Source organism: Centrocercus urophasianus, unplaced genomic scaffold, assembly GCF_019232065.1.
Source record: "Centrocercus urophasianus isolate 14NV4802_14NV808 unplaced genomic scaffold, USGS_Curo_1.0 seq_22, whole genome shotgun sequence".
NCBI classification, from domain to species: Eukaryota; Metazoa; Chordata; class Aves; order Galliformes; family Phasianidae; genus Centrocercus; species Centrocercus urophasianus.
This window is the reverse complement of record NW_024884778.1, coordinates 13,137,567-13,164,474: the sequence shown is the minus strand read 5'-3', so window position 1 is coordinate 13,164,474 and position 26,908 is coordinate 13,137,567. Positions and strand designations below refer to the sequence as shown.

Below are 26,908 nucleotides of genomic sequence, written 5' to 3'. Positions count from 1 at the left end.
CTGCAGGGAGGGGGCTGCACTGTGCTTGTGTGTGCAGTTCGGGGTGTTTCAGTTGTTCCATAAAATGTGCATGGAAATGCACTTCCTTTGGAGCAGAAATGGGAACCTGAACCTGAGATCACTGGCTGCCAAGCATTTAAGGGTTAATAAACATGTGTACTTAAGCCTCTATTATAGGTTCTCAGCTGCTTTCATCTCCCTGCACAGCGCTCCTTTTCCTCCTGACAATAAATAATGTTTATGTGAACAATAAAACCAACTCCAGGGGGTGCAGCTGTCATAAACTGAGCACAGACCCAGAGGGAACGGAGCCACAAATCGCATGAAAGACAGCATGGGTGTTGTTTCCTTATCCTGTAGTAACTGTGCTGCCTCTTGGATTAGACACCTCAATAAATGCCAGTGACTGGTGCTCTGCGCGGAGGCACTGAATGCACCCACCTGCACTGCTGCTTCCTGTGGCCTTCTGTGCCAACTGATACTTCAAGCATGCATCCTGCGCTCTTTGTGGCTATCAGAAGCATCTTTTCCCTGGCACTTCTCGCGCTTCTCAGCTCTCCCCTTATTAAAGCCCTTTTGCACCTTCCCCAGCCTTCCTCGTCCTTCACAATTTCCTGAAGCTGCAGCAATGATGGTTCAAATTCTGCTTTGCTAACTCATTACTACTTTTATTTCCATCACGGAATCAGATTTACCTAAACACCTGCTGTCCTCTTGCTTTACTCTAGGCTGCAATGTCATTGCTGGGTGAAAACTCACTGGGTGCAGCAGCAGCAGGTCCCCAGGGCTCCTGGACCAGCTGGGGGTCTGCGGCTGTGCCCTGCTGCACCACTCCATCCATGGCCTCTAAACACAGAGCAGTGCAATTAAGCAGTAAGGCCTCCCTTCTGCAGAACAAGAGGGGCTTTTAATTAAAAAACATCTTACTGTCATTCTATCATACCGCTGTGTAAGAATATGGGGGATTTTTCTTCCTGATATGTTTACAATAAACACGGGTTAAGGAAGGCATAATGAATGTGTAATTATGACCAGTGAATTTCTATGAGGCAGAGACACAAACTGGCTCCCACTCCTCTCTGGAGGTACACAAAGCCATGGTGCTCTGCCATGGCCACAACACACAGCGCACTGCAGAGAATGGCTGCTGACGGCCAGCCTCAATATTCCTTATTTTATTTATATCAGACCTCAAAGTATTCCTGTTAAATAACCACTTTGTAATATATAAAACTTCCAGATTCAAATGAATAGTTAACTTCCTGCGTTATCTTTAAGGCACATTATTTTGATCCACTTCTTTTTGGTCCAGAGAAGCAAGTGCACTTCAGCCAGCAGCTAGCCAGGTATCTGACACCTGGGTTTGTTGTATCTGTCTGTGTGTCCATAGACCTCAACCACATGGACTGAATTCACTGTGTGCAGAGCAGTGCTGTGTCCCGGCACTGTGGGTCTCTCAGGTGTGCTGCTGCTGCTGCTGAGCTTGGGCAGCCGCTCACTGGCTTTGCAGCGCCCCGAAGCTGCCGTGTCCCGAGTCCACTCCTCCTGGAATCTGTGGGCATGAAGGGAAAAGTTACTTCAGTTTTGCTTGCTCTAATGAGAATACAGAACCTTCCAATCTGTTTTATTTGCATATCAGGCACTTTGCAAACTGCTTGTGCTGTAACACAGGGACTCGCCTCTTCCAGCATTAAAAGCAGTAGGTGGCAATGGTGCAAATAATTGAGTTTGTAAAAGCTGGTGCAGTCCTTGGAAAGATCTGCAGAGTTGGAGCAGATGTCCTCTTTTTATTTTCAATAAAATGAGCTTCCAGGTTCAATTTAATGCAGTGCTAACTACAGAATACTACTAAGAGCACTTGAGTGCTGTGAGTGGTGCAGAAGGAAAGCCCTCGCTTGGTTAGAGGGGAATGCAGCAGTCCGTCCACTTGCATCCTGGACAGCCTGGCCCTATCCTGTGCACATCCTATGCAGCCTCTGTGTGCTGCTTGCATTGGCTGCAGGAAACCAGCAGGAGCGCTCGCGGGAAGCATGCTTCTTACAGGAATGCACAGAATCACAGGGAAAGGGCAGAAAATAAAAGCACTGTTACAAGAAACTGCTCTGGTACAGACACTGTAGACACATCTGTCTTGTAGAGGACATTAAATCTCCTCCTTCACTGGAAAGCTGTTACGAAACTACTTGGGGCATGAACTACAGCCAGGTAGTGTAAAGCATCTGAAACCACCTCTGCTTTCAATCCGGGATGGCACTGATCAGCACAGAACAGAACCCAAGGAGGTGCCCAGGTTAGCAGGGAAAATATGACCCCTTTTGGCCCCCTAATGCTAGTTTCCAACTGGGCTACTCCAAGCCATCCTAGTCAGAATCCCTGTATTCCTAGCTGGAAACATGAGAGCATCCAGGAGTGTCACATGCTGAATATCCCACCTAGATGCAAATACTTGACATTTGAGAAATAAGTGCAAATTGCTGACACAAAGGAGCAAGGCTTTGGTTGGTTGGTTCTGCTTTCTCTTTCACTGCATTTTTATTTCTCTTACATTAAGTAAACAGGAAATGTGCCCTGTAACTCCTGCCACTGACACAGGGCCCCAAGACTAAACCACAGCCCACTTCCCCCGCCTGGCAGTTCTGTGAAATAGGTGCATCAGAAGGTGCTGAGACTTCAGTGGCAGAGAGGTGGTGGAGCACAAAGCACCATGATAACTGATAAGGGGAAATGAATAGAGAATCTCACGTTGGGACAGCACAGAGTGCAGCTGTCTATATAAAAAGCACATAAAGGCCCCTCCTCTGTGCCAGAGTCTGCTTCCCCCCTCCTAAGAGCTGCACAACCAGACAGCCCTCACACAGGGAATGGCATAGATTGTGCACACTGTATGAGACACAGTCTGTGTTGTTTGCAGCTGCTTCACCAGATGCTTCTTGCAGTGGAGTCAGCCCTGCACTGCTTCCTGCAGCACTGCTGCTCTCCACACACAAGGATGTCATGCAGACTGCATCCCTGGGCAGTTGGATCCTCACACCAGCTGTGGGCTCAGACAGAAGAAATGGAAGCTCAGAGGGAGAAATGAGCTCAGCTCTGCCCCTTGTGCAGCCAGCCTGGTGCCAGGTCACGGCATGCAGAGCTCAGGCACAGCCAGAGATCCAGCTTGACGTGTAGGACAGCAGCATCTTCAGCCAAGCTCAGGCAGTCTGACTTCTAACATGAAATCTAATGAAAACGCAGAACCAGTGTGAGCTCCCACAGTCCTTCATGGCGCACCAGGTGCAGAAGACACTTTGGGGACCCTGACTGTCTTGCAGGAAGTCACTACTGTAGAAGTTTTGGAGCCTTAATTCTCCCTCTGATGCATGCCCTCGCTCTGCAGCTCCTGGTGGGGGGCTGTGACAGTCACTCAGGCTATTCTGGTGTCTTCTACTACTGTTTGTGTTTTCCATCCAGCCCTGCAGCACTTTGTCTCTCAGCATGAGAACTGCCCCTCACTGCAGTAAACTTGCACCACAGCATGCTGCCAGCAAAAGGCCATCAGATCCTTCAGCTTTGTAATCTCCTCTACTAACATGTTTAGAGGGGGAAAGCAGCTGGGAAACTGCCCCGATGGGACAGAGGGAAAGATGGGAATGTGGCCAAGGGTCTTTCCCCCTCTGGCCAACAGCCATGTCCTCCATGGGCCTGGGCACACGCTGACACTGTTCAGAGCAACACAAGGTTCTGATTTGCACCTCCGGTGGAACCCCTTATAAAAGGTAGTGGAAAACTTCAGCCTCACTACATCAAAGGGAAAAAGAAAATACACTGTTTCACTGTGGAGGCCAAAGCTATGAGCTAATTTTGCCAACTCTGTGCACTGCTTCTTGAGTCGACTCAAAACGCCAAGCTGCCTCTCCTAAGAGCACGTTAGCTTTTTTGGAGGAAATCTTTTCACTTGGACATCTTTTGTGTTGGATTGCCCTTACTTGCTCTATGCCAGGCATGCTGGTAATGCATCTTATAGTCAAAAAGGGCTCCAGCACAAAAATTCAGGTGCTAAAAATATCTTCTGTGGGAGATTACACTAGCCTCTTTCTCTGCAGAAGAGATTTTTTCTTGCTGATAATATGCTCCAGCTGCAGTGGATATGTGAAGGAGGACTTGAAGCCTACCGAGACGTGGGCTTTTCCATTTGACTCACTCCTGCAGTCAGATCGCTACTTCACAGAGAATGCTTTATAACTTGGCCTAGAGCTGTGTAAAATAATTCACCTCAAGAATAGTCCAAATGTTGCTTCTTCCAAAGGCTTTCACAGCGGGGGGAAAAATCACTAAGTTTTTTTGCTGATCTTTACATATATTTTTTGAGTGAGGCTGGTTTCTATCTGGTTGTCCTCTCAGCTGACAGAGGAGTAAAAGGAATCATAGAATGGAATCACAGAATGGCTTAGGTTGGAGGGGCACCTTAAAGCCATGGGCAGGGCTGTCACCACCAGCTCAGGGTGCCCAGGGCCCCATCCAGCCTGGCCCTGAGCACCTCTGGGGTTGGGGCACCCCCAGCTCAGGCAGCTGTGCCAGGTCCTCACCACCCTCTGAGTAAAAGATTTCTTTCTAACACCTAACTTAAATCTCTTCTCTTTTAGTTTAAAGCCATTCCCCTTATCCTAGCACTATCAGACCATGTGAAAAGTCAGTCCCCTTCTGTTTGTAAGTTCTCCTCAAGTACTGGACGGCTGCCATGTTGTCTCCCTAGAGCCTTCTCTTCTCCAACCTTAACAAGTCCAACTCCCTCAGCCTTTCTTCAAAGGAGAGCGACTCCAGGTTCTTGATCATCTTAATGGCCCTGCTCTGGACCCACTCCAACAACTCCATATCCTTCTCATGCTGGAGGCACCAGGTCAGGACACTGTACTCATAAGAGCCAAGTAGAATTGGAAAATCACTTCCCTTTCCCTGCTGCCACCCCTCTGGTGACGTAGCCCTGGCTACTGCTGGCCTTCTGGGCTGCAAGAGTGCAACTGCTGGCTCATTTGCAGCTTTTTGTCCATCAGGGCCTCCAAGTCCGTCTTTTCCAGTTTACTCTCTCCCACTCTGTAAGAATGTCTGCAATTGCCCCAACCCAAGTGCAACATTCTGCACCTGGCCTTGTTAAACCTCATTAAATTGCCATGTGCCCACTTTCTGAGTATGCTGAGGACCCCCAGATTGGTGTCCTTTTCTTCTATTGTGTTAACTGCACCACAGCTTGGTGTCATCAGAAAACCAGCTGAGGGTACACTTAATCCCACTGCCAATGCCTTTGATAAAGATGTTGAAAAGGAGTCAATCTCCAGGTGAACTCAGCTCTCCCTCAGCGTGAAAACACTGGACTGTCCATTCTCCCTTGGACTCTCACTACTACTTCCATGCCTTTCCTGCATGTCAGTGTGTAACTGTGCCATTGGCACAGCCACGTCTGCCTTTACTGCACTCACGTGCCAAAAGCAGTTTGCTGCCTGCCACCACGCTGGCTTTGTGAGCTGGTGCACATGTTAGTGATTTGTCACAGAGGCACCACCGCCTCATGGAGAAGAGGTGGCTGCTGGCTCAGGCTGCCCGGCTTTCCTGGCTCCAGGCAGGGATCCCAAGGCAACAGACTCAAATTTACTTCAATTTACTCAAATTTACTGCTCAGGAGCTTACCCATTTGAAAAACAAAAACAAAAACATCTTAAACTTAGAATGGCACTTTAAGTACTGATGTCTGATGTCCTCATGAGACCCATGGTGACCATCTAATCCAAAGCAGCGTTATGCTGTCTGCAGTTCTGAGGACGGTCTTTCACCTTGGACGGATGAATTTAACATCCTTGTTTTCATCCTGCCACAATTCTGCAGGCATTGCACCCTGGCTGCCAAGATGCCCATGGGCTGCTCTCATCTCCTGCAGCCTTCTGCTAATCTCCAGCCCTGTTTCATGCAGCAACTTGCTGCCTCTGCTCCAACCTTCTGGGGGAAGCATATCCCTCCCAGTACCCTGTGCCTTGTAACTTGCTGTTCCTACTCAGTGTTAGTGAACTATTCCAATATTATAAAAGAGCAAATAGGCTTACAGCTCCTGCATGTATGAGCTGCTGCTAAAATTTGCTATTTTTAACCTCCTTATGGCTCCTTATACCCAAGTGAAGCAGCAGCATCAACAGAGACTACACAGCCATTAATGATCCCAGGTATTCGTAAACATGTTTCTCAGCATTTTAAAGCAATTTGTTCACACACCCAAGAAGCCAGAATGGGGCTCATTATAGTTACAGCAGCTGTCATTAAAATTCAGTGTTTTCCAGTGAAACTACATATTCATCACATTTGTTCCACACTTCAAACATGAAGGGATGAGGACCTCGTTTTAGGGCAGACAGGATCAGAACACCACATTGGAGCCTGAGTTGTCCAACAGCCAGGTCCTGCATTATTTATAACTTTCATGTCAGCATTTTGGATCTCTGTTATGGTACCTCATTACAGTCAAAATGATCTCATCAGCAAACTAAGACAGATGATAGCGTTGTGCTCCTGAGTTACTCTACAAAATATAACCTGTGTCTTGCCTTGCCTGAAAGAACTGGCTTTTCATTGTATTTGTTACTAAAGCACATTTGTTCCTTAAAGCAGCAAATCAAACCGTTTGGTAGACAATGTAGGCAAGATCTGGATCAGTCTGAAAGGCTCTTCTCATCTGAACAATGATCAGCCAAGACATCTCTGGAGCACAGCATGCTGAGACCTCACCTAGTTGTGACACACACCATTCTGTCCTGCAAGGGGTGCAGAGCTGACAGACCACTTGTTGTCTCTGAGACTTGGCACGAGACACGTTAGCATCATTTCCACACCTCATCCTCTGCGTATATCCACTTAACAGAAATAAACAGGAAAAGGGAACAGCTTTTACTAACCCTGATTAAGTAGACCTTATTCGGGTGAGCAAAGAGAGTGTGGTAAGAACTGATAACAGACCACGCTTGTTCCTAGAGCAATACCAAAACCATTTTATTTGGCCTGTAACAGTTTGGATACTATGTCCGATTAGAAACAGCATCTGTTCTTTATGAGAGAAACAGCTAGACCCCTCCTCTGCTGTGCACAGCATGATACCCCTGTTCTTCCAGCTGATTTTTGCCATTAGCCAGGATCACATCACCTCTGCATCCTGCAAAGCAAGCTGACGTGGCTGACAGTGGCCTCGTGCATCAGGAGGTGGGTATGTGCCCCAGTGCCCAGCACAGCATCTCTACTGTTCAAGCAGTTAAAACAGAGCTCGCAGGCATTATCCTCCTGCCCTCTGTGTTTCCCCACTGGGGAACTGCACACCCTTCCAGTTTTCTAAAGAAATAATCAAACTGTTTAGTTCTGGCCCCAGAGAAGCCGCTTATCCAGAAGAATTGTGTATTCCCTGCTCGTTTCAGTTAAGAAAAGATGTACAGAATTTGGTAAACATAACACAGCAGCTTCTGCCCTGTGGAGTGGTGTAGATAAGCAGCAGAAGGAGCTGAGACTCCAGCAGAGCTCTAAGCCCTGTAGATAGCCCTGTGTTTATTTATCCCTGCTATTTTAAAAGCAGATTACACTTTTTCAAAACATTTACACTGTGAAAGACTGAAGTTGTCCAAAGTTAAAAATTGCATCGTTAAGACTTCTGAAAACTGTTAAGGTTATAAATTTCATTCAATTAGCTTTATACATCTTTCTGAAAACACCCAAAGCTAAGAATTGATTAAACAGCCATCAGGCTTTCATGTAAGTGCTCCATTGGAATAAAATTTCCAGCTGCACTGTGACATGGAAGCAGGCTTGCAATCTGCATAAAGCTGTTTTCTGCAGGTAACCACTACAAATCACAGGTATTGCTGTTCAGAAAAGCTCTACAAAGGAGCAGTGAATTAAAAGCAAACAAGGATCGTGCTGTATACACCATACACAATGACAAAGGAGCACTTAGAGGTTATCAAAGGCACAATGACATGTATTTGTACAGATGGCACAAATTTCTTTTGCTGGTGACAACACATCCGGACACATTCAGAGGTGTTTTTGAACCAATAAAAACGCCTCTGCCCACCCCACATGCATTCACACCACAGGGCACACCTCGTTTCAGCATGGACATTTCTCTGGGCAGCCACAGGGTCGGATTTCCACCATGGTGGCATTTATGGGGCAGTGGCACACTGCAGCTCAGGATCCCACTGTGCTTCCTTGCACATACTGACTGCCATGTTTCTCTGGAGAGCCCTCCAGGCAATGAGGAATGGGAACACCCTGGGCTGACCCTGGTTAGCTCCTCTCCTAAGGCTCTTAGGCAAGCTTGCTACCACGCAACCACACAGTGTAGCCACTTACCTGCTGCTGTTTAGTATCCACTTAACAAAGCCAATTAAAAAACCTTTCTCTACTTAACCTGGCGCAACCTTCTCTGCACATCAGGCTTCACCAAGCACTGCTGTGAATAACCATGTGCTCAGCTTTTCTGCTCTGCCACCTTTGGGCAACACAACTCCCACAGCACAAGCAAGCTCAAGGAAACCCATATGTTCTGCCCCAGCAGGTGAGCCTGCCTACTCCAGGTCAGTGCTGCTGCCATACCCTGACCTCCTCAGAGCAGTCTGCTAAGCACATCTTTTGCAAATACTAAAATTTCTTCAACAACCTCATTCAAAACCACTATATTTTAACAACCTTACCTGTAGAAGCCTTGGTTGTCATATGCCATGTTAGTCACATCGTCAAATACAGAATTATTCCTGAGTTTCTTGTTGTTGTTGTTATTCCTTCCCTTATAGCCAAAGTAAGCAGCATGCATGTTCTCCAGTTCTTCAGTTCTGAGCTGATACCACAGCTGCATGTCCCTGTGAATAAAGCAAGGAGAAAAACAGCACTGTGATGAACAGCTGCATACCTGAGCTTTTATCTGACCACAGATCTATAGGAGTTTAAATCTAAATCCACGTCTATTATCTCACTAGCCGTGAGGGGGCTGGGGCATGTCATATGGGGAGCAGCTGAGGGAGCTGAGATTGTTCAGTCTGGAGAAGAGGAGGCTTGGGGTGACCTCATTGCTCTCTACAGCTGCCTCATGGGATGTTGTGGTGAGGCGGGGCTCAACCTCTTCTCCCAGATAACAGCAATAGGATGAGAGGGAATAGCTTCAAGTTTCAACAGGGGAGGTTCAGATTGGGTATTAAGAAACATTTCTTTTCCAAAAGAGTGATCAGGCACTGGAACAGGCTGCCCAGGGAGGTGGCGGAGTGACCATCCCTGGAGGTGTTCAATAAACATTCAGATGTCGTACGAAGGGACCTGCTTTAGTGGGCACTATTGGTGGTAGGTGCACGGTTGGACTAGATGACCTCGGAGGTCTTTTCCAACCTTAATGATTATATGATTTTATTGACTTCTTGAAGAGAAGAATGTGTTTGGTTGCCTTCAGAATTTCCTCCTGGATGTGCCCAAGGCACTTGTCATACTGCTTTCTCCAGCTCTAGGGTTAAAAAAAAAAAAAATCACAATTGCTTTTCCTGTTTTTAAAAGAGTTCTAACATTCACAGAGTCACTAACAATCACATTGGCTGCTGGGATGAGATTAGATTGTGAGGACTGGCGATGCTCATTTCCATGACTTCTCCATCCTCTCAGGATGCAATCCTGCTTCTACCAAAGAAAATGGGTGCTATGCTTGTGCCATGGGGTGAGATCTGTTAGTAGGCTATGCTATGGGAGGGTATTTGGATGCCTCTGTCTGACATCTCCCCAAATGCAGGGACAAAGCACAGCATGGCACGTCCTGTTGGATCATCAGAAACCTTACAAGCAGGCTTGTAGGCAGAGGTGACCTTTTTTAGCAGATCTACTATGAGAGCCAGAAAAAGCAGACAGGTAGATTTCAAAGCTGAAGGGGAGATGAGGACACATTCCCTGCTCTGCAGATACAGACTGCCTTTTCTTTCAGAGATGGCCTAAAAGACACTTATTTAACCAGCCTCCTTCTAAGCGTTCTCACATTGTATTACCAAACCTACATCTCCTCTTTGGATCAAGAAACACTTTGTGCATCCAGAGGTTGGTCCTCATTTTCCCACTACATCAAGTGATCTAACAGAAGAGGCTCCCTCTATGTGCACTTGCTCAAGCTCTCAGACACCCAGCTGCAGTAAGGCTACTGCCACAGGACAGAGGGCAGCAGTACACTGGGAAGCAAAGGAAACCATTTGGTGTCCTGGGGCAAAACTGGGTAAAAATGCCCAGAATAAAAGTCAGTTTCTCTGGTAGGAGAAAAATAACAAGACATCAAAGTCATGCGGATGGCTAATTTTGACAAAACTTCATTTTAAATAAATGAATAACAAGGACTTTGATATGAATAGTCTTATCAGAAAGAAAAGCAGCAATCCTGAAAATGCCAGTCATCCTTTTCATTTCAAAATTTATTTCATGCTGTGAGTGAAAACCTAATACTATGAATGACACCAAAGGCTTCTTTGCCATGCAAAATCCTTTCAAGGGAAATGAGGAAAAAAAATTCATATTTTGGCTTCAGTCAGATTTTGAAATTACAGAATTTTTCCCCAAAGAGAAGGTCTGGCTCCCACCCAGGTCTGGATAAAACACAGCTCAGAGCACAGAGACCTTCACTTGGGTCCTCTCCGTTACCTCACTTCAAATGCTTCTTTGAAGCAAGAGGTGGCTAAAAATCAACAAGAAGTGCAGCTCATTGGCTTCAGCTGGGAGCAGCCAGCCCACTGGGAGAAGAAGGGAAAAGTGAGAAGGAAATGAAGCACAGGTGCACATAGAACACTTTTTGCAGCAGGTAAATTTGAGTGGATGCTCTCATGAACAACAACTGCTTGAATTTAGCATTCAGACACATTTGGTCACTCGGTCATCCTTCACAATACGTTTTTATAATGGACTGGATGAATAAATTTTACTTCTTTCCTTGTCTGTTTGTAATTCTGCCCACTGTCTCATGCTTCAAGCCGCATGACAAAATCCTAAGTCTTTCCAGCTCTCGTTCGTGGCATCTGTGTGACAGCACTAAGCACACTTTGCAGATGGTGAAGGCTTTGATGGTTTTGACATGGTAGATTGGATTTCCCAGAGGAGTTCGATGAGAGTAAAGGAATAAAAAGGAAGAGAGAGAAGAAGAGAAGTGAAGATACAGCCAAACTTAAGTAATTCAAGGAGAGAGAGACTGGGCCAGAGAGCAAGACTTGTATGTTCAGCTCCTGCATAATTCTGGGTAGATCTAGATCTGTCCAGGTCCACTTTAGTCATTCAATATTAAAAAAAATAGGCACCTAAATACTTCTGATTTTACATTTTCCTTTGCCTAAGTTCTCCTCTACAAATGAAGGATCAAGTAGTTTACATCATCATGGTGTTCTAAGCATCAAGTCCTGGAAAGGAGCTCTGTGCTATCACAGCAATGGAGTGCACATGGCGTACACCTTTTATGCCAGGTCTAAAAACCTTCTCTTGACATACCTTTCAGTCCTTCTCCTTTCACTTTTCTTCACACACTTGATGAGACAGCAGGTTAAAAAAGCCATGGACATCAGCAGAATGATGGCACAGCTCACGATGGAAGCAATCACTGCAACTTTAAATCCAAAAGTCTCATACTTCGATATGGCTGCAGCAAGGCAAACACAGGAGAACATTTCTGAGGTCAACACATTTACCTCTCATATTTTCATTAAACCATGCTGAAAACTACCTGCTTTACACTTATGCTAATAACAGCTCAGTGTTAAGCATGTGTTACAATATTGAAGAATCTTGGCTTCAACCTAAAGCTACACAGATCTTAAACTGGGCTAATTAAAAATTCCTGTTTATAAGTCATTGTTCACAAGTATTTTAGCATTGCAGTTAAACACAATGCCTTTAGCACTGCAACTAAAAAGCACAACTTGGTCGGTCTAACAAATGCAGATGAGCTACCAGACTGTTTTAATCAATGACTGACAAGGAGTGGAAGTGCAAACACAAACACTGAAGGGTATGTGGGTTTAAAGAAGCCTTTTATACTGAGGATGGCTCTATGTTTTGGTATGCCATATGCCAGGAAGTGACCAACTGGTCTTCCTCTGTTTGGGGATGGAAGGGTGATATCTGTAAGGCTATGTATTCAAGTGATCTGACATCAGAAATGAGTTTATCCAGACAAAAGAGGAGTGAGAATGCGGTATGACAAAGCTAATGCAGACCTCTGCCACCTTGTTTTGAGCTCTAAACATATCTCACTTCAGAACTCATCTAGTTCTTCCAACATGAATACCAGCACAAGGAATGGTTCAGCTCTACACAAAGTGGAGGGTTTCTGTCATTTATTTTCTTTACTGGAGTCTCTTAAATCAGAGATATGAACACCTGAATTTCAGAAGGACTGATAAGAGTCTAAAGAGCTACCCAATTACCAATGATTTAAAATGATACAAATCTGACATACCAACTGAGCTCCCCAATTCAGATACTACAAAGCTCAGCTCAGAGTACCATGCAGTAGATTTTTGCTCGAGTCTACTTCCAGTCAAATTACTAACTGTTTTATAATAAATAAGAAGAAACACAGCATGAAAGTTAATTAATGATGTGCCATTCAAATGCTATTTGTTAATATGGTAACTTTCCCATGCAGCTTCCCACAGGCAACAGCCTGATATTGCTGAAAAATATTGCTGTGTTTCTTTTACAGCAAGTTATCTTCAGAAATGAAAGCCAGCAGATTAGAGGTCTGCAAATACATATGCAGATTAGTTGGTCATATCTCTACAAGAGATGTTCGTAAAGAACAGAACACCCTGTAGTTACAGAGCCACGTTTGTTCCGGGTGCAACTCTACCAGAGCCGGTGATGTAAGATCAGGCAGAAATCCGATGGAGCCTTTTCAATGTCACAATAATTAACGATGTCAGAACACATATGGAGCGCAATTACAGTCAGCGGGGGCAACTTTGAAGGAAATTGAATTTGTCTTTTTTCTTGCACAGATGTCTAGAATTAATCCTCAGGTTGTAGGAGGTACACAAAGCTAAATAACTACACTGCAGCCCAGAGGGACTGGGAATGGTTCTGGAAGAGCCTTACGCTTGCAGGAGGGCACTTCTGCCGTCCACTGGGTATCGTTCCCCTTCCATATGCAGGTGATGACGCCCGGCCCCTCCAGCTGGTGCTCGGCCGCACACTGGAAGGCGATGACCGTCCCGACGGCTGTGCCATTGCCATGAATGATCTGCAGGGTGCCCAGCTGGGGAGGGAGTACATGGCTGCACTGCCCTGCAGAACAAATACACGAGGCAACGCAAAATGAGAGCAGAAAGTGGAGGTTCACTTTGGTTGGTTGATCATAATCATATTTTAAATCAGCCCAAGTTAATGGGCAAAGCAAGGAATAAAGCTCTGCACAGGCAATGTTGCTTGCTCTGCCAGGTGCCAGTCCATAGCCAGTCCCTGTAACGCCAGCCAGAAGCTCCTCTGCTCTCCACCCCATGCAATGGGGTTCACTTATGATGTTACACAGCTTCTTTTACACAATGAACATTAAAACCAAACAAATAAAACCAGGCAAACTCAAACAAAACAGAATTTGATCTATGAGTGGCATGGTCTCATTGGACGCGTTCTCATATTGCTGGGCTCTGTGTTTAATTAAGTACTCAGGATGGCATTTTCCATTCAGGGAACATTCATGACACATCCTCTCTCACACAAACTTTCCAAGACCTAATGGACTGACCACATCCTCCAGCACCCCAGTCTATATGGTAGCCTCTTATCACAACCTTAAAGAATCTTCTCATGTTCAGAGACTACTGCACCTCTGCTAGCGCTGGCTGAGCTGACAACTCTTACAGCCTTTGCACATGGAGGGGAAAAGGAGAAAAGTGGCCAAAGAGAGACATCACATCTTCATCTCCATTCACAAACACTTCTGTATCACTCATGCGTTATACATTTTTTCCTTTTGGCTTTTCTCTTTCTATTTTTTGCAGCACATACAGCTGTTCTTTGAGTTATTCTCCTCTCAGCAACATACTGTTACCCGCTAGCTTTATACATCAAGTTTTGTTGCCACAATATTCCTTGTTTCATTCATTTTTAACATAAATGTTAATGGTCAGTCATGAAGGCAACACCTAATATCCAACTATACTTCAATAACAACAACTGCATTTTTCCATTCCTGTACCTGTGCACTGACAGAACCTGAGAATTGCTTTATTTATTTACTTATTTATTATGTCTAACACTCACTTACTTAATAGCACCATTGCTTCTGCATCAGAAACCAAATTTCCCTTCTCTCAGCTGATTTCCAGATGACTTCAGCAGGGCCATGGGCAGCTCAGAGGCAATGGGATTGCTCTTGCAAGGCCAGAGCGGCAAACACCAAGATGGCATAGAAGATAATAAAGGAAAGAAAAATATGCCTTCCACATGTACAAATAGAAAGAAATTGAGAGTTTTAATAGTCTCCTCAAGAACACTTGGACAGAGCTGCAATGTTGATATCAAATCTATTTCATTTTTTCATACCAAAAAACCCTCCAGTCATTAATTAACTCTAAGCTGCTCTGATCAAACTGCAGGAGATGGGCTTACTACTGACTCATCTTCAGTCTACACTCTTAAAAAACCCAATCCCTGGAAAACCAAAACCAGAGGAATCTCAGCAAAACACCAATAAAACCACAGAGTCAATTACTGGTCTAATCTAAGTAAATACGCACTGAGGACTGCATTTTAAAAACATGCCTTTCTTAATTCCATATAGGTTATTACTGCTCGTTTTGCCTTCTCTTTCAGCCCCTCACAATGGCAGCAACTTGCCTTTACAAGAGCAAATCTTTTCTAGAGTGTCATTTCCCTTATCTCCTGTCCTTTCTTCCAACATCTGACGCTGGAACACACTGATGTGTGAGCTGGACCATCTTCTACCTCACTTTGGAGTGGGACCAGCTTCTCTCTTCACCTTAAACACCCAAGATGCTCTGAAAAGCCACAATCATAAGCTGCAAAAGACCCACATCATTGCATTTTACAGTTTCAAGGCATATTTAGGTACCAGATCACATACTTAGAGCTCATACAGTGACACTTCTAGCTGCAAGAGATGCAGAAAGTATCTCAGAGCCAAGTCTGATTCAAGTTACATTCCCTCAGCCTCCTAAGCAGTCCTCATTAGACTCTTTCAGCAGACTTGCCATTTTACCTGGAATCATTACACAGCCAAAGAACAGATAATTTGTCTCTTGATGTTTTCTTCCAAGTTTTTTTTTTTTAATCTTTAATCCACCATTGGTCATTCTGACTAACACATGGCTGTTGCCAGCACTTTTACACTTGCCTGCATTGTCCTTGCCCATAATTGCATATGTTGAATGATTAAAACCTCAGAATGTCAGTGACCTTTTGTCATTATTATTTAAAAATACTTCCTTCACTTGATCACTGCAGAGATCTGCAACAGCCACTCGTTTGCCAGAGTGCCATTAAGCTGTGGTTATTTCCTTGCTTTGGCCAGTGCTGTAATAGCATTATGTCATCCCCAGATGACATTCCTGCACAGATGTAACTGAGGCAGTAATTCTGAGTCTCCTCTTGACAACATCCAATGAGTGACAAAATTTTGAAAGCTCCTATGCTTGTGTTTACACAGAACCTTAGCTAAACGTTCATCACCTGTACTCCACATATCTGCATCTGGCCATACAAGAAATGCTGTTTCTTCTTCTTCTTAGAGCTTTTCAATACCATTTCTTCTTTGGCCAGCATCAAAACATTAAAGACTTTTTTTTTTTTTTCCTTTAAATAAGAGCTTTTATTGAAAGACACAGATGGGACTTTTGCCAGTACGAGCTTCTGAATTTTATCCAAGTTCAGATTTAAAACCACTGGATCAGATTTGCCCTAATTTTCTTTGGCAATAGTCTTCTAATAATTCATTTGCGAATCTCTCTTGTGAGCTCCAGCATCCCTTTCTATTAATGATCCATGAAGTCCTTGCAGTTACTCATTGCACCCACTCTTCTGCCAGCTTACTTTTATCCTTCCACTTCTTGAAAATTACTGTTTCAGTGTGCTTCCACCCTCGTATCTGTACAAGGAGATGTTCTGCATGGATCTAGCCTTTGAATGCTCTCCAGGCATGCTTGTTTGACAACACCTGCTACAAGGAGGAATTTTTGTTTTCAGCTGAGGTCTGTGATGGAGGCTGCATTTTCTGCTGAAGTAAAACACCAACACTGCACAGACACTCGCACTGGCCAGGTTTACATCTCGATTTGTATTTATTTTCTAAATATCTAGAAAATATCAAGCCTTGGATTGCAGTAACTGTCACTAGTCAGAAATGTAATGTCGAATAAGAGCCATAAATATTGCTTATTTCACTTTTGCAACAGCTGAATCTCAAGCCCCACAGAGTGATGCTTGGCAGGCAGCACTTACAGCTGGGAGGACTGTGCAAGGCATTACCGTGAGCCTATCAGCCATGTGTGAGCAGTTCACAATAAACATCCCCAGCCATGATGTGCTGTTCAGTTTTGATTAGCTTCATGGCTTCCCTCCTAGATTTGATGTGTCTCCCAAACCTAGTTCCCATGACTCATAAGTTGTTCGCCAGTCCCAGGTTGTGCTCTGCTTACATTTTCAGATACAGGCTGCTACTTCTAAGCACAAGAAGAAAACTCACTCACCCCTACTAAGCAAAGGGTGAAAATCACTTCTTGATTTTGAGCTCTAAGAGAAGCTGTGAAGAGAACTGCTGGTTCATCCACGCACTGCACAGGACTCACAAAGCACCTCATCCATGTTGCCCACCACCCAAAGCATTGCTTCAGCTGCAGTCATCGCAGACCAGAGGCCATCAATGGGCCAGTTTGGGCATAAGGAGCCAACTACCATAAGTATCCTATGGGCACACATGCACGCTCTTGTAAAGAAAGAGATCCTTCATACCATGCATTTCTTCAGTTCACACTAAGAGGATATTTGACACTCAGAAAGTGTCGGAATCTGAAGCTGCTGTCTGACAAGACAGGAGGGCACTGGCTATAGCAAATAAGCACATTATTTCACATGACAAATAACTGCCCCCAAAGTAAAAACACTAAAGTTGAGCATGCTCTGTTAATTCTTAATTCACACAAACCACTGAGTTCAGAAACATCCAAATATATAATTTCCAGGTGCTGAAACTTAAAGAGTAATGTGAGAATTAAGACAAAATAATCCAAAAAGCCTCTTTCCATGCAGACACAGGGTCGTCTGTATTGCAAAATCAATTCGTCAGGAAGAGTTACCATATGGTTTCATTGTCAGCATGCTGCAGATTTATGTTTTGCTGATAAGGAAACAGAATGAGAGAGTAACTGAAGAACGCTTGCCCATTACACATTGCCTGTGCTCCTTCTCCCTCTACACAGCAAAACACAGCAAATGGAAATCAAATACATTGCATACGTATATGCCAAAATGATCTAAAATACAGCAGCAGCTATCTGAAAGCATTTTGTTAAGATAGCCACTTGCTGTCTGTGCAGAAATAGAGCCATCCGTGACTTCGCCTCATTATTTCCATACACGCATAATTCAAGCTTTTGCTTTGCTTATTGTTGACTACTTAATGCAACTAAAACATGCTGTAATAGCCAGATGCCAGAAATAGACAGAACATTAGGTTCTATAAAACCCGAAGAAACTCAGCAGGCTGATGATATTATTTCTGCAAGTCTATTTTCTTAGAAAAGCACGCATTAGAAACTACTGTTCCTAAAGTCACAGGCGTAATGTCGAACATCCACAGCAAGCTCGCAGAGGAGCTCTTGGAAAAGCTTGCCATGGGAGGACGAAGGAAGAGAGGGAAGAGAGGGAACACACCCATAGCCCACACACCTCCAAAACATTTGAGGACCAGGCAGCATTCCCTGTTACTGTGTACCAGCAGCTAAAGATCTGGTTAGCAAACTGTAATTAGAGATTAAGTTAACCATTTTGCAGCCAATAGACTCTAACTGGATTGCATACGTAAGAAGAGCCCACTTGCCATCACATGCAAGCCCAAAACTCAGGCTTGCTCCTCTCGACGGCTTTCCCTCATTCTTTCCTGCTGAAAACTGACTTTTCAATGCACTGCTTGCAACACAGCAATGATGGCAGAGCATGGTGGCACAAAGGGAGCTTCCCTTTTGGTGGTCCATTCAGGGCTATGGAGAGCTGAGATCCATTCAGACCACAGGACCTGAAGGGTTGGAGCAGGGACAGGAGAAAGGACTGATGGGCAGATTCCCTTCTGTCCTCCCAGTATTTTTCATCTAGCTTTTTTGCCTTGGTGCATCAAACAAGCTGCAGTGAGATTTAGGAGTCAGCACTAAGCACTTCCCAGCTCTGAAATGCTCCCTGTCTGCAGGGCTGTGAGCAGCTTTAATCCATGCCAAAGCCAAGTCACACATCACCGAGATGCTAGGCTAGGGTGTGCTGACAGCACGCACAATCCACTCCCATTTCAAACATAAATAACATTTGGAATTGGTGTAAAATGATTCTTATTTGCGTCTTTCATGTTACTCTTAAGCGAGGATTTGTTCCAGTCGCTGTACTGCCATCTCTGTGATTGATTTTTTTTTTGCCAATTTACATCAAAGTCAGGTTATTCTCATCTGTAGATTTTACTCTGGGATCTAGCAACAAGGACAATACTGAATATGTTTCTTATGGGAAAGATTAATTGAGAAAAAAGAACTCGATGGAAAATGAGGTATTTGATGAAGGCCCCAGTAAAGCAAGAAACAAGAACAGATGGGTTTTCTGCACATTATTACCCTGTTTTCCAACAGAACTGAGAAAGTGGGTTATGGCACTTCTGAAGAGTTAACAGTTTAACTGAACAGGAAGGGTCCACACGGCAAATGTGAAGCATTCATCTCTCCCTCTTTTCTCCATATTATCGCCCTTATTTCCATATTAAAAAGAATGAAAGTGGAAAAAATAATAATCAACCAAGCATCCACTATGGAGCACACCAGAACTGTGCCTTGACGTGAACTGTTCGCAAACAAAAAAGACCCGACAGCTGCTTTTTGACTGCTCAGTGAATGGAGCTACTGATGGGCTCCTCAATTTGTCACCCCAAAGCAGGTGATAAATAAACAATGCAACTTGCAGAACACACAGTTTGTGCCCTACTTTCTAGAATAAAACTCAAAAGGGGATAAAATTGTAAGGAATAATTTGAATTGAGCTTTTCACCTGCACTTGCTCAGACCCCGATTGTATAAGATGTGCTGAGGCAGATGGAGCTAAATAAACTGAATAAACTGTAGAGAATCCTCTACAGAATGCTGGGAAATCCACGTACCAAGCACCCAGCTTGGTAGTTAGCACCTCACTAACATGGATCAGGTATTTGTGGGAAAGCAGGCAAGCTTTAGGAGCCTCCAATCTTCAGCAAACCATTCACTATGCTCTCCTTATCTCAACGCCCTCCCTTCTTGCAGAGATAACCAAGAGCCCATGAACGCTAGCAGCCTTGCCAGTATTTACAGGCAGCTTCATTCTCTTTACCAGCAAGTAATCACAGGCCAAAAAAGAATGGGTGAACACAGCAAACGGTGTGCACACCTCGGGCAGGAAAGCAGAGCTCAAACCATTCCTATAAAAGGCTTTATGGACAAAAACTGATGATGCCACAATGTCAGAGCTGAGCACTTTTTACATTACATAAATATATATATATATTGATTGACCATGTTGCTGATAGGCATTTCTGAGGTCTGGAGACATCTCCAGGCGCTTTCTTGTAGAAATCTGACAACCTGAACCTTCTGACTAAAAGCAGATGCTCTGGTGGAATCAGCCTTTCACTTTTGTTCACTTTAAAATGCCAAAACCACATCGTCCAGCTAGTTCTAACACAAATACATCACTAGCACCAGTCCTACCAGTGGCTCCAAGACAAGGCCTTGCTGTCAGAAAATGCTTCATCTCTGTGGCTTTTCACCTGCACAGTGGTTTAGCACCCCTAAGGAGGTGCTAAAACCTGTAAAACCATTTGGCTTTTTCTCTTCATAGGAGATGAATTTCTTAATTTTTGTTTTACACACCTAACTTCAGCGATTTTACATTGAACCTGCAAGCAAGCAGGTACAAATCCAAATCCTGCCATACATTTGGGCAGGGCAAGGGCTGCTGCTCTCACTGTGTAGCGCTGCCAGGCCCACCTGGATCTATATGGCAGTGCTGTGACACAGCCCCAGGATGCCCCCCACTCACTACCAAGTGCAGCCACACGCTGGGCACACCTCACTGCAGCTGAGGGCTATCTGCCTCGAGCAGCTGGCATTGTCACTGATAAGAGCAGATGAAGAAGCTGCTCACTCCACATGACAACTGCCCCATGACAACCTCTGCTGGATGGCACTGGAACCTGGGTCTGAGCTAACTGCAAAACCCACCCCAAAAGGAGAGCTTGGGAAGATGAAAAAAGCTTTTTGCCTTCAATAGAAGCATTCACTTTTGGCCCTAAACAACTGGGCATAAGAACAAATTTGCACAAAACATTTATTTGAAAAGAAACCTTCTGCCCATCCCCATGGCTTCCAGCTACAGGAACCCACCTGAGCGTTGGATTTGCAGCCTGCACTTCTCCCCTTTACTGTTCCTTTCTCAGTTTGCTATTTGAAGCTGCTAACTGCACACCAGAGAACTGTGTCCTGACACTCACAACTGTCAGCAAGAATTTCTGTGAATAATTGATTTTTTTAGACACTGGTCTGAAAGAGTTAGCAATAGCACACGATTTACTGTGCTGATAGAAATCATTCATGAACTGAGAAAATAACAGTCAGACTTAAGAACCTCCTGCATGGTTTCATGGCTTCTGGTCTCTCCCATCTCCCTGCTGCCAGGCCGGCTCTTCTGGCCAGGTTGTGCCGAGGGCAGTGATTCACAGTGGCAATCCATCAGCACAGCTGCTCGCAGCCTCCCCAGCCCTAGGAGCCAGTGGAAGATGACATGAAGATGGATGGGGACAGCAGCGTAAGGACAAGGAACCACTCCATTGTGTTTATGGTGTCGATTAAAGCACTAAATGATTGCAGGTGGGTTACACACAGTGACAACTGGCTGAGGCAAGCAGACCAAAGGGCAGCCCTCCTGGCACGGCACACATCCGCGACACTGCGGTCTGAGCCAGATACACTGCTGGCAGCTCTAGGAAGGCTGCATATCCTGGCAGCACAGCAGGCAGGGACAGCCCATAGCTGTATTTACAAAGAGGGAAATACTTAGCTCTGTCTGCTTTAACAGTGATGGCTGCGCACTGCAGCTCCTCCTTGCTTGCACAAAACCACACTGTCCTAGAATCACAGTTTGAGTTAGAAGGGACTCTTAATGTTCACCTGGTCCAACTCTCCTGCAACAAACAGGGACACCCACAGCTCCATCAGGTGCTCACAGCCCCATCCAGCCTGACCATGTGTCCCTGGGATGGGGCACGACCACTTCTCTGGGCAGCTTGTGACAGAGCCTCATCACTCTTAGTGCAAAGAACTTCTTCATGTCCAATCTAAATCTCCCCTCTTTTAGTTCAAAACCATTTCCCCTTGTCCTATTACACAGACCCCACTAAAGAGCCTCTTCCCTTCTTTCTTACAGCCCCCTTAGATCCTGACAGGCCACTCTCAGTTCTCCCTGGAGCCTTCTCTCCTCCACGCTCAACAGCCCCAGCTCTCAGCCTGCCCTCAATAGGGGAGGGGCTCCTTTACTGTGGCCCGTTAATTGCTTATGGCTGCACTACAGGAAAGGCAAGCAGTTAACCAATCCTCTTCCCCTACAAAGCGAGAAGCGGGGTGCTGGGCCGGCCCTGCACCTGCATATGGCTCTGCTGCCAGCAAACTGCTATCAAACCAGGCACCCATTGATTTACTTTGGTGAGCACTTGCTCTTTCTGCAACTTCTGCATTTCTCACCGTCATCTGAAGACAAAACAAAAAGCAAGGCAGGCAGGCTTCCTGCAAATGCAAAATCCTCTTCCCGTCGCTCTTCAGGCCCACGGCACCAGTCCAAACTGCTTTGCACAGTAGCACAGCTGCTTATCTGCAACAGCATTTGAAAGACAGCATGACAATAAGAAGGCCAAGTGCAAACCAGCAACTATCCCACATGCTGCCTTGTCCCTGTCAATTGATTGAAGGCAAAACGCTGCGGTGCCGGCTCCATCAGCACTGACCAATAGGCTGAGTACATCATGCTGATTTCTGATGGGAGCCCATGGGCCCCCAGCTCAGCTCAGCAGGAGCAGCCGGGCAGCAGGCCCACCTAAGTCCACCACACCAGATCCCACCACATCCAGCCCAGGTTGAGTTTGGGTGGTTTGGGCTTTATGGTGTGAAGCTGACTTCTGATTCGTGAAACATCAGCGTGTTGGGTCCAAGACATTCGGCTCATTTCATTCCCTCACAGAAAGTTGTAAGCCTAGACATAATTCATCTCTATATCTAGGTAATTTAGAAGCAGCCTGGACAAGGTATTGGAGAATACAGCAGGGAACAATCTTGTGCTGTGGAGGACTGTGGTAGACGACCTCATAACTCTTCTTCTCTATTTTGCACCATTCTAGAGTTTTCATGACAAGTATGAAAATCATTCTCTCAAAGCAGTAACAACGCCTGGTGCAAATGCACAGCCGCTGAGATTCGCATCCTGCAGTACAGGAGCTGAAGTGTGGCTGGAAATCTGTGACTGCCACTTCAGGTATCTTATTTAATAAAAGGTTTCACTTTGATCTCATGGGAGAAAAAGGAAGTGGAGGTTACAAGCCTATGCACTCCAGGTCACCTCACCTTCTGCCCTGCAGGATGGAAATTCAGGATGAACATTTTCTCCGCCTGCCTAAAAACTGAGGTAGGGACCAGAGCAAGGAGCTGGGACCCAGCTCACCACCATGTGCAGCACTTGTGGCTCTGAAGCACAGCTTTGCCTTTGCTTTCCTGGAAGAGCAACCAGAAGCTCACAGTGACGCGTCTTCAGTTGCTGCACCGGCAGAGATAAACTCAGTGCAAAAAAACCTGCTTGTAACAAAAGAACCGATACCTCGAGGGACACCAAAGGCACACCCAGCCTTGTGCACACCAGCAGGGCCACAACAGCCACCCAGAGCACGTACACAGGGATATCTCCCCCAGCAAAATGCAGCCTAAGTCGGTCCCAACCCAGAGACGGGGCCTTTCCCTCAGAGCTGCCTGCCAGGTGACCTCTCCCAGGAGCCCAGCGGGACACACTGCTCACAGCCTCCTGCAGCACACTGCCCAGCTGCACTGCAGGCAGTCTCCTTCCTGGTGCAGGAAGGCAGAGGGACAAAACTGAACCACAACTGCCAAGAGTTCAGCAGCAAGAGACCCATCTGGACCACAGTCCTGCACAGAAATATTTCCAGCGTGCTTTATGTTTCTTTCCTCTGTTGGCTTTCTTTGTGGCTGCACTGATGTGCCTGCTCGGGTACCACCCAGCCGGAGCCCAGCACAGCCCCAGCGACACAACCAGCGCAGGGCTCGCTGCGGCTCCGCAGCCACGGGGCCGTCCTTGCCTTCCTGACAGGCAGGAAGCCTCAGTCAGCCCTTACATGAGCAGTTCTGCTGTTTCTCCAGACAGAGCCTGCAATCACCCTGCTGGGTCTGCACTCAGTATCCTGAGTGAGGGAGGCAGCAGGAGTGGGAGGAGCCGGGCACACCATCACCACACATCTATCCTGCACGAGGCTGTCGGAGCCCTAAGTGGTCAAGTATCAGACTGCAATGAACTTCTCCTAACTTCTTTCCCATACAGAGACTAATTCAAATGGAAACCTTGAAGCATTTCTGTTCATCCGCTGCAGGAGTGCATGAGGGCATCTGTCCGTGCTGCCATTCCGGGCTGGAAATATTACTTAATCAAAGCCGCAATGAAAAATGATCACCAATAAGGACACGATAAATGAAAAACACAGTAGTTGTCATCAGCTCTCCCTAGAGGTCACTTCTCCTGCAAATATCGCTGCATGAATAACATGTCCCACTTTAAATTAAGCATCCCAAGCAAGAGTTTAATTTAAAACTGTACAAGTAGCCATAATTTACCAATCTAAAGCACTCAGCCACATGCAGCAACCAATTGAGAAGTATGCAGACCTCCAGAGCGGTAAGGTGCAATAGGAGCACTTGCAGAAGAACTGCTGACCCACTGCCAGCTAGCCCATTGGCCCCACAGCTGCAGACCTGCATGCAGGCACATCTATACCCTGCTCCTTTCAGCCCTTTTGACTCCAATTCAGCACCTCTCTGGGTCCTCTGGCCCACACCACTGGTGCAGCAGGTCTGGGGAGGGCAGTGCTGGTTGTTCTGGTTGGACCCAGCTGGGAGAGCACTGCACAGCCATCCCTGCCCTGATACAGGTTTCTCCCTTTCAGCCTCTCCACACAAAGCCCCAAAAATCCTCTTCTTTACTAATGGGAGAAATGTCTCCTGAACAGCCCTGCAACACACATAATGCTATATTCTCTTCTTCTGGCTTCAAAAGTACAGACTGTAAAATGCTCGTGTTTTCTAGGTGAGGAATGTAGTGATGCAGTTTGACCCCGCAGTCAGGTTTGCAAACACCCAAGGCATTAACTGAGGGGATTCCAGGCTGGCTGCCATTTGTTTGTCACGGATCCCACATCTCTGGGAGCCCTGCCACAGATCAGCACAGGACAAGATTATGTGGGATCAGAGGGCTGAGCACAACATGGGCCATGCCCTGCCCAGTACTCCTTACTGCGGGCACAGCAGGGCACAACCAACACGAGCAGCCAACGACACACTATTTTACAGCAGACAAAAAGCTCAATAATTAGTAACAATAGCAAAAATTAGAGCAGCTCGCATTCGAATTGTTAATTCTCAAGTATGTTTCCCAGAGCCCGCTCCATATTTTCAAAATGAACTGCTCTATTAAATTCAAATTAAATGCACAGTTAAGCACATTTAAGCGGATGCGACCTAAAGCGCCGCTACGCCGTCAGCCCGGAGATGTTTGCTTCTTTTTGTCGACGTAATAAAACCCGGCTCATCGACAGCGCCCGTGAGGAGCGCACAGACAGATGAGACCACAGCCAGACGGGCAGTGCGGGGACGGCTCCGCGTTCCGGGAGCGCTGCGTGGCACGGGGAGACGCGGAGCACCGCGCGCAGCAGCGCGGATAGGCGCGGTGAACCCGCAGCCGCTCGGCCCCGCTGCCGCTTCCCCCCGCATCTCCTCGGACCCCGCGTCGTGCGGAGGTCACGGCGTTAGGGCCGGACCTTCTATCAGCTCCCATTACCATCAAGTTAATCGCCCCCAAAGAGATTCACAGAGGCTGCTGGGCTCCACAGGATCGAGTTGAGTAACGAAACTGGAGGATTGGATGGGGGACGGGGGGCGAAGAGGAAGCAAAAAACCGGTGATTCATTTCCCATTTTACTCCTCGGTGCAGCACCCTATTTCATTAAAGCACCGATATCTCCATTTTCTCCCCAGTCAACGTGCCTCTGTTGGAAGCTCTTTCGCTCCGCGGGCTCCCGGCGCAGCGCTCGCTACGTGCCGGACCTTTCCCTCCGAGCGCCTCTCGCTTTCACGCCGCCAGACCCCCGCAGACCCGCGCCGCACCCGGGCGAGCGAACTCTCACCCTCCGGAATTCAGCCGGTGCTGCCCATTTGGGGCACCGCAGCCTCCAGCGCGGGCCGTATCCCTTGACCGCGACTGGGGTGACCGCCGGAGCGTTCCTGTGCCGGGGGCTGAAGCGGGGACACTAGCTCCCGAGCGCCCGGCCCGGCACCAGCGGTGATCCCCCGTTCTCCGCCCGCGGCCCCGGCGAAGGACTGCGCCGTGCTCTGAGAGCTCCGCACCCCCACCCGGGCTGGGGTCCCGCACCTCGCCGTGCCCATACCTGAGTACCCGCGGGGGCCGCCGCCGTCCCGCCCGGGCGCAGCAGTGCGCGGCTCGTCCGGCCCCGGCGCAGTGGCTGCTGGCATGGCTCCTCCGAGCCGCGCCGCACCGCTCCGAGCCGAACCCAGCCCAGCCGCGCAGCCCGGCAGGTGCAGCCCGCGCCGCTTCCGCCCGCCCTCCGCCGCCGGGCCGGGGGGGGTCGGAGTCCCGCGGGAGCCGCCGCCAGCCCGCCTCGCCCCGCCCTGCCGGCACCCGCAGGGCTGGGAACGGGAGGATGGGGAGGCGGAGGGAGGAGGCTGCCAGAGCGCTGCCCCAGCTCCTACCCGCGGGTTGACCCCCCCCTCCGGGCTGACAGCCGCATCCCTCTGCCAGTTACCGGGGGCTCGGCACGTCCTGCTTAGGGCTTGTCCTGCTGTTACGCTGCGGAGCTGTGTGCGTGATCACGTACGTGCGGTGCTTGGTCTTCAAAGTTGTGGCTTTTTTGCAGTAGGATCTGAAACTAAACTTGGGAGGTAGATAGATGACGTGAAGGAGCACCGGAGGCATAGCCCTCCTGCCTGCAGCCGGGTGACAGCCACCTGTGACATCCTGCTCCCATCACCCACTTGTTAGCAAGCAGCACGCAGTGAGGTTGGGGCTCAGCAGTGCTCAGAGGTGTTTGAGGGGCTGATGCCAGCAGCTGGCCACAGAGGTATGCAAGGTACACAGTGGAGCGAGGTGCCTGTGCAGTCAGGGGAGAACAGAGAAGCACAGAGATGCTTTTCCCCTAGGCCATCACCACTACGCCTGCCATGCTAATAATGAACACAGCTGTGCCACAGGCATGGGGTGTGGGCCTGCCCTGAGCAGAACTCTGGCTGCTGATTGCAATAGGGAGGGTGGGCAGTAATGCTGACCCAATTTCTGCAGTCCTGTGGAAGTCTTAAGTCTGGCTGTAACAAAAGAGAATTTT

At 47.0% G+C, this 26,908-nt stretch overlaps 1 protein-coding gene across 1 annotated transcript; it reads right to left on the bottom strand.

The window, feature by feature from the left end:
- Window positions 1-291: 291 nt before the first annotated feature.
- Window positions 292-26,502, bottom strand: SUSD3 (sushi domain containing 3). Its single transcript, XM_042823786.1, has 7 exons — window positions 26,333-26,502; window positions 25,958-26,216; window positions 21,987-22,113; window positions 13,105-13,293; window positions 11,500-11,647; window positions 8,700-8,864; window positions 292-1,552 (listed from the first exon to the last, which is right to left on the bottom strand). The coding sequence occupies exons 1-7, from the start codon at window positions 26,500-26,502 to the stop codon at window positions 1,339-1,341; spliced, it is 1,272 nt and encodes a 423-aa protein (XP_042679720.1). The 3' UTR covers window positions 292-1,338.
- Window positions 26,503-26,908: the final 406 nt, after the last annotated feature.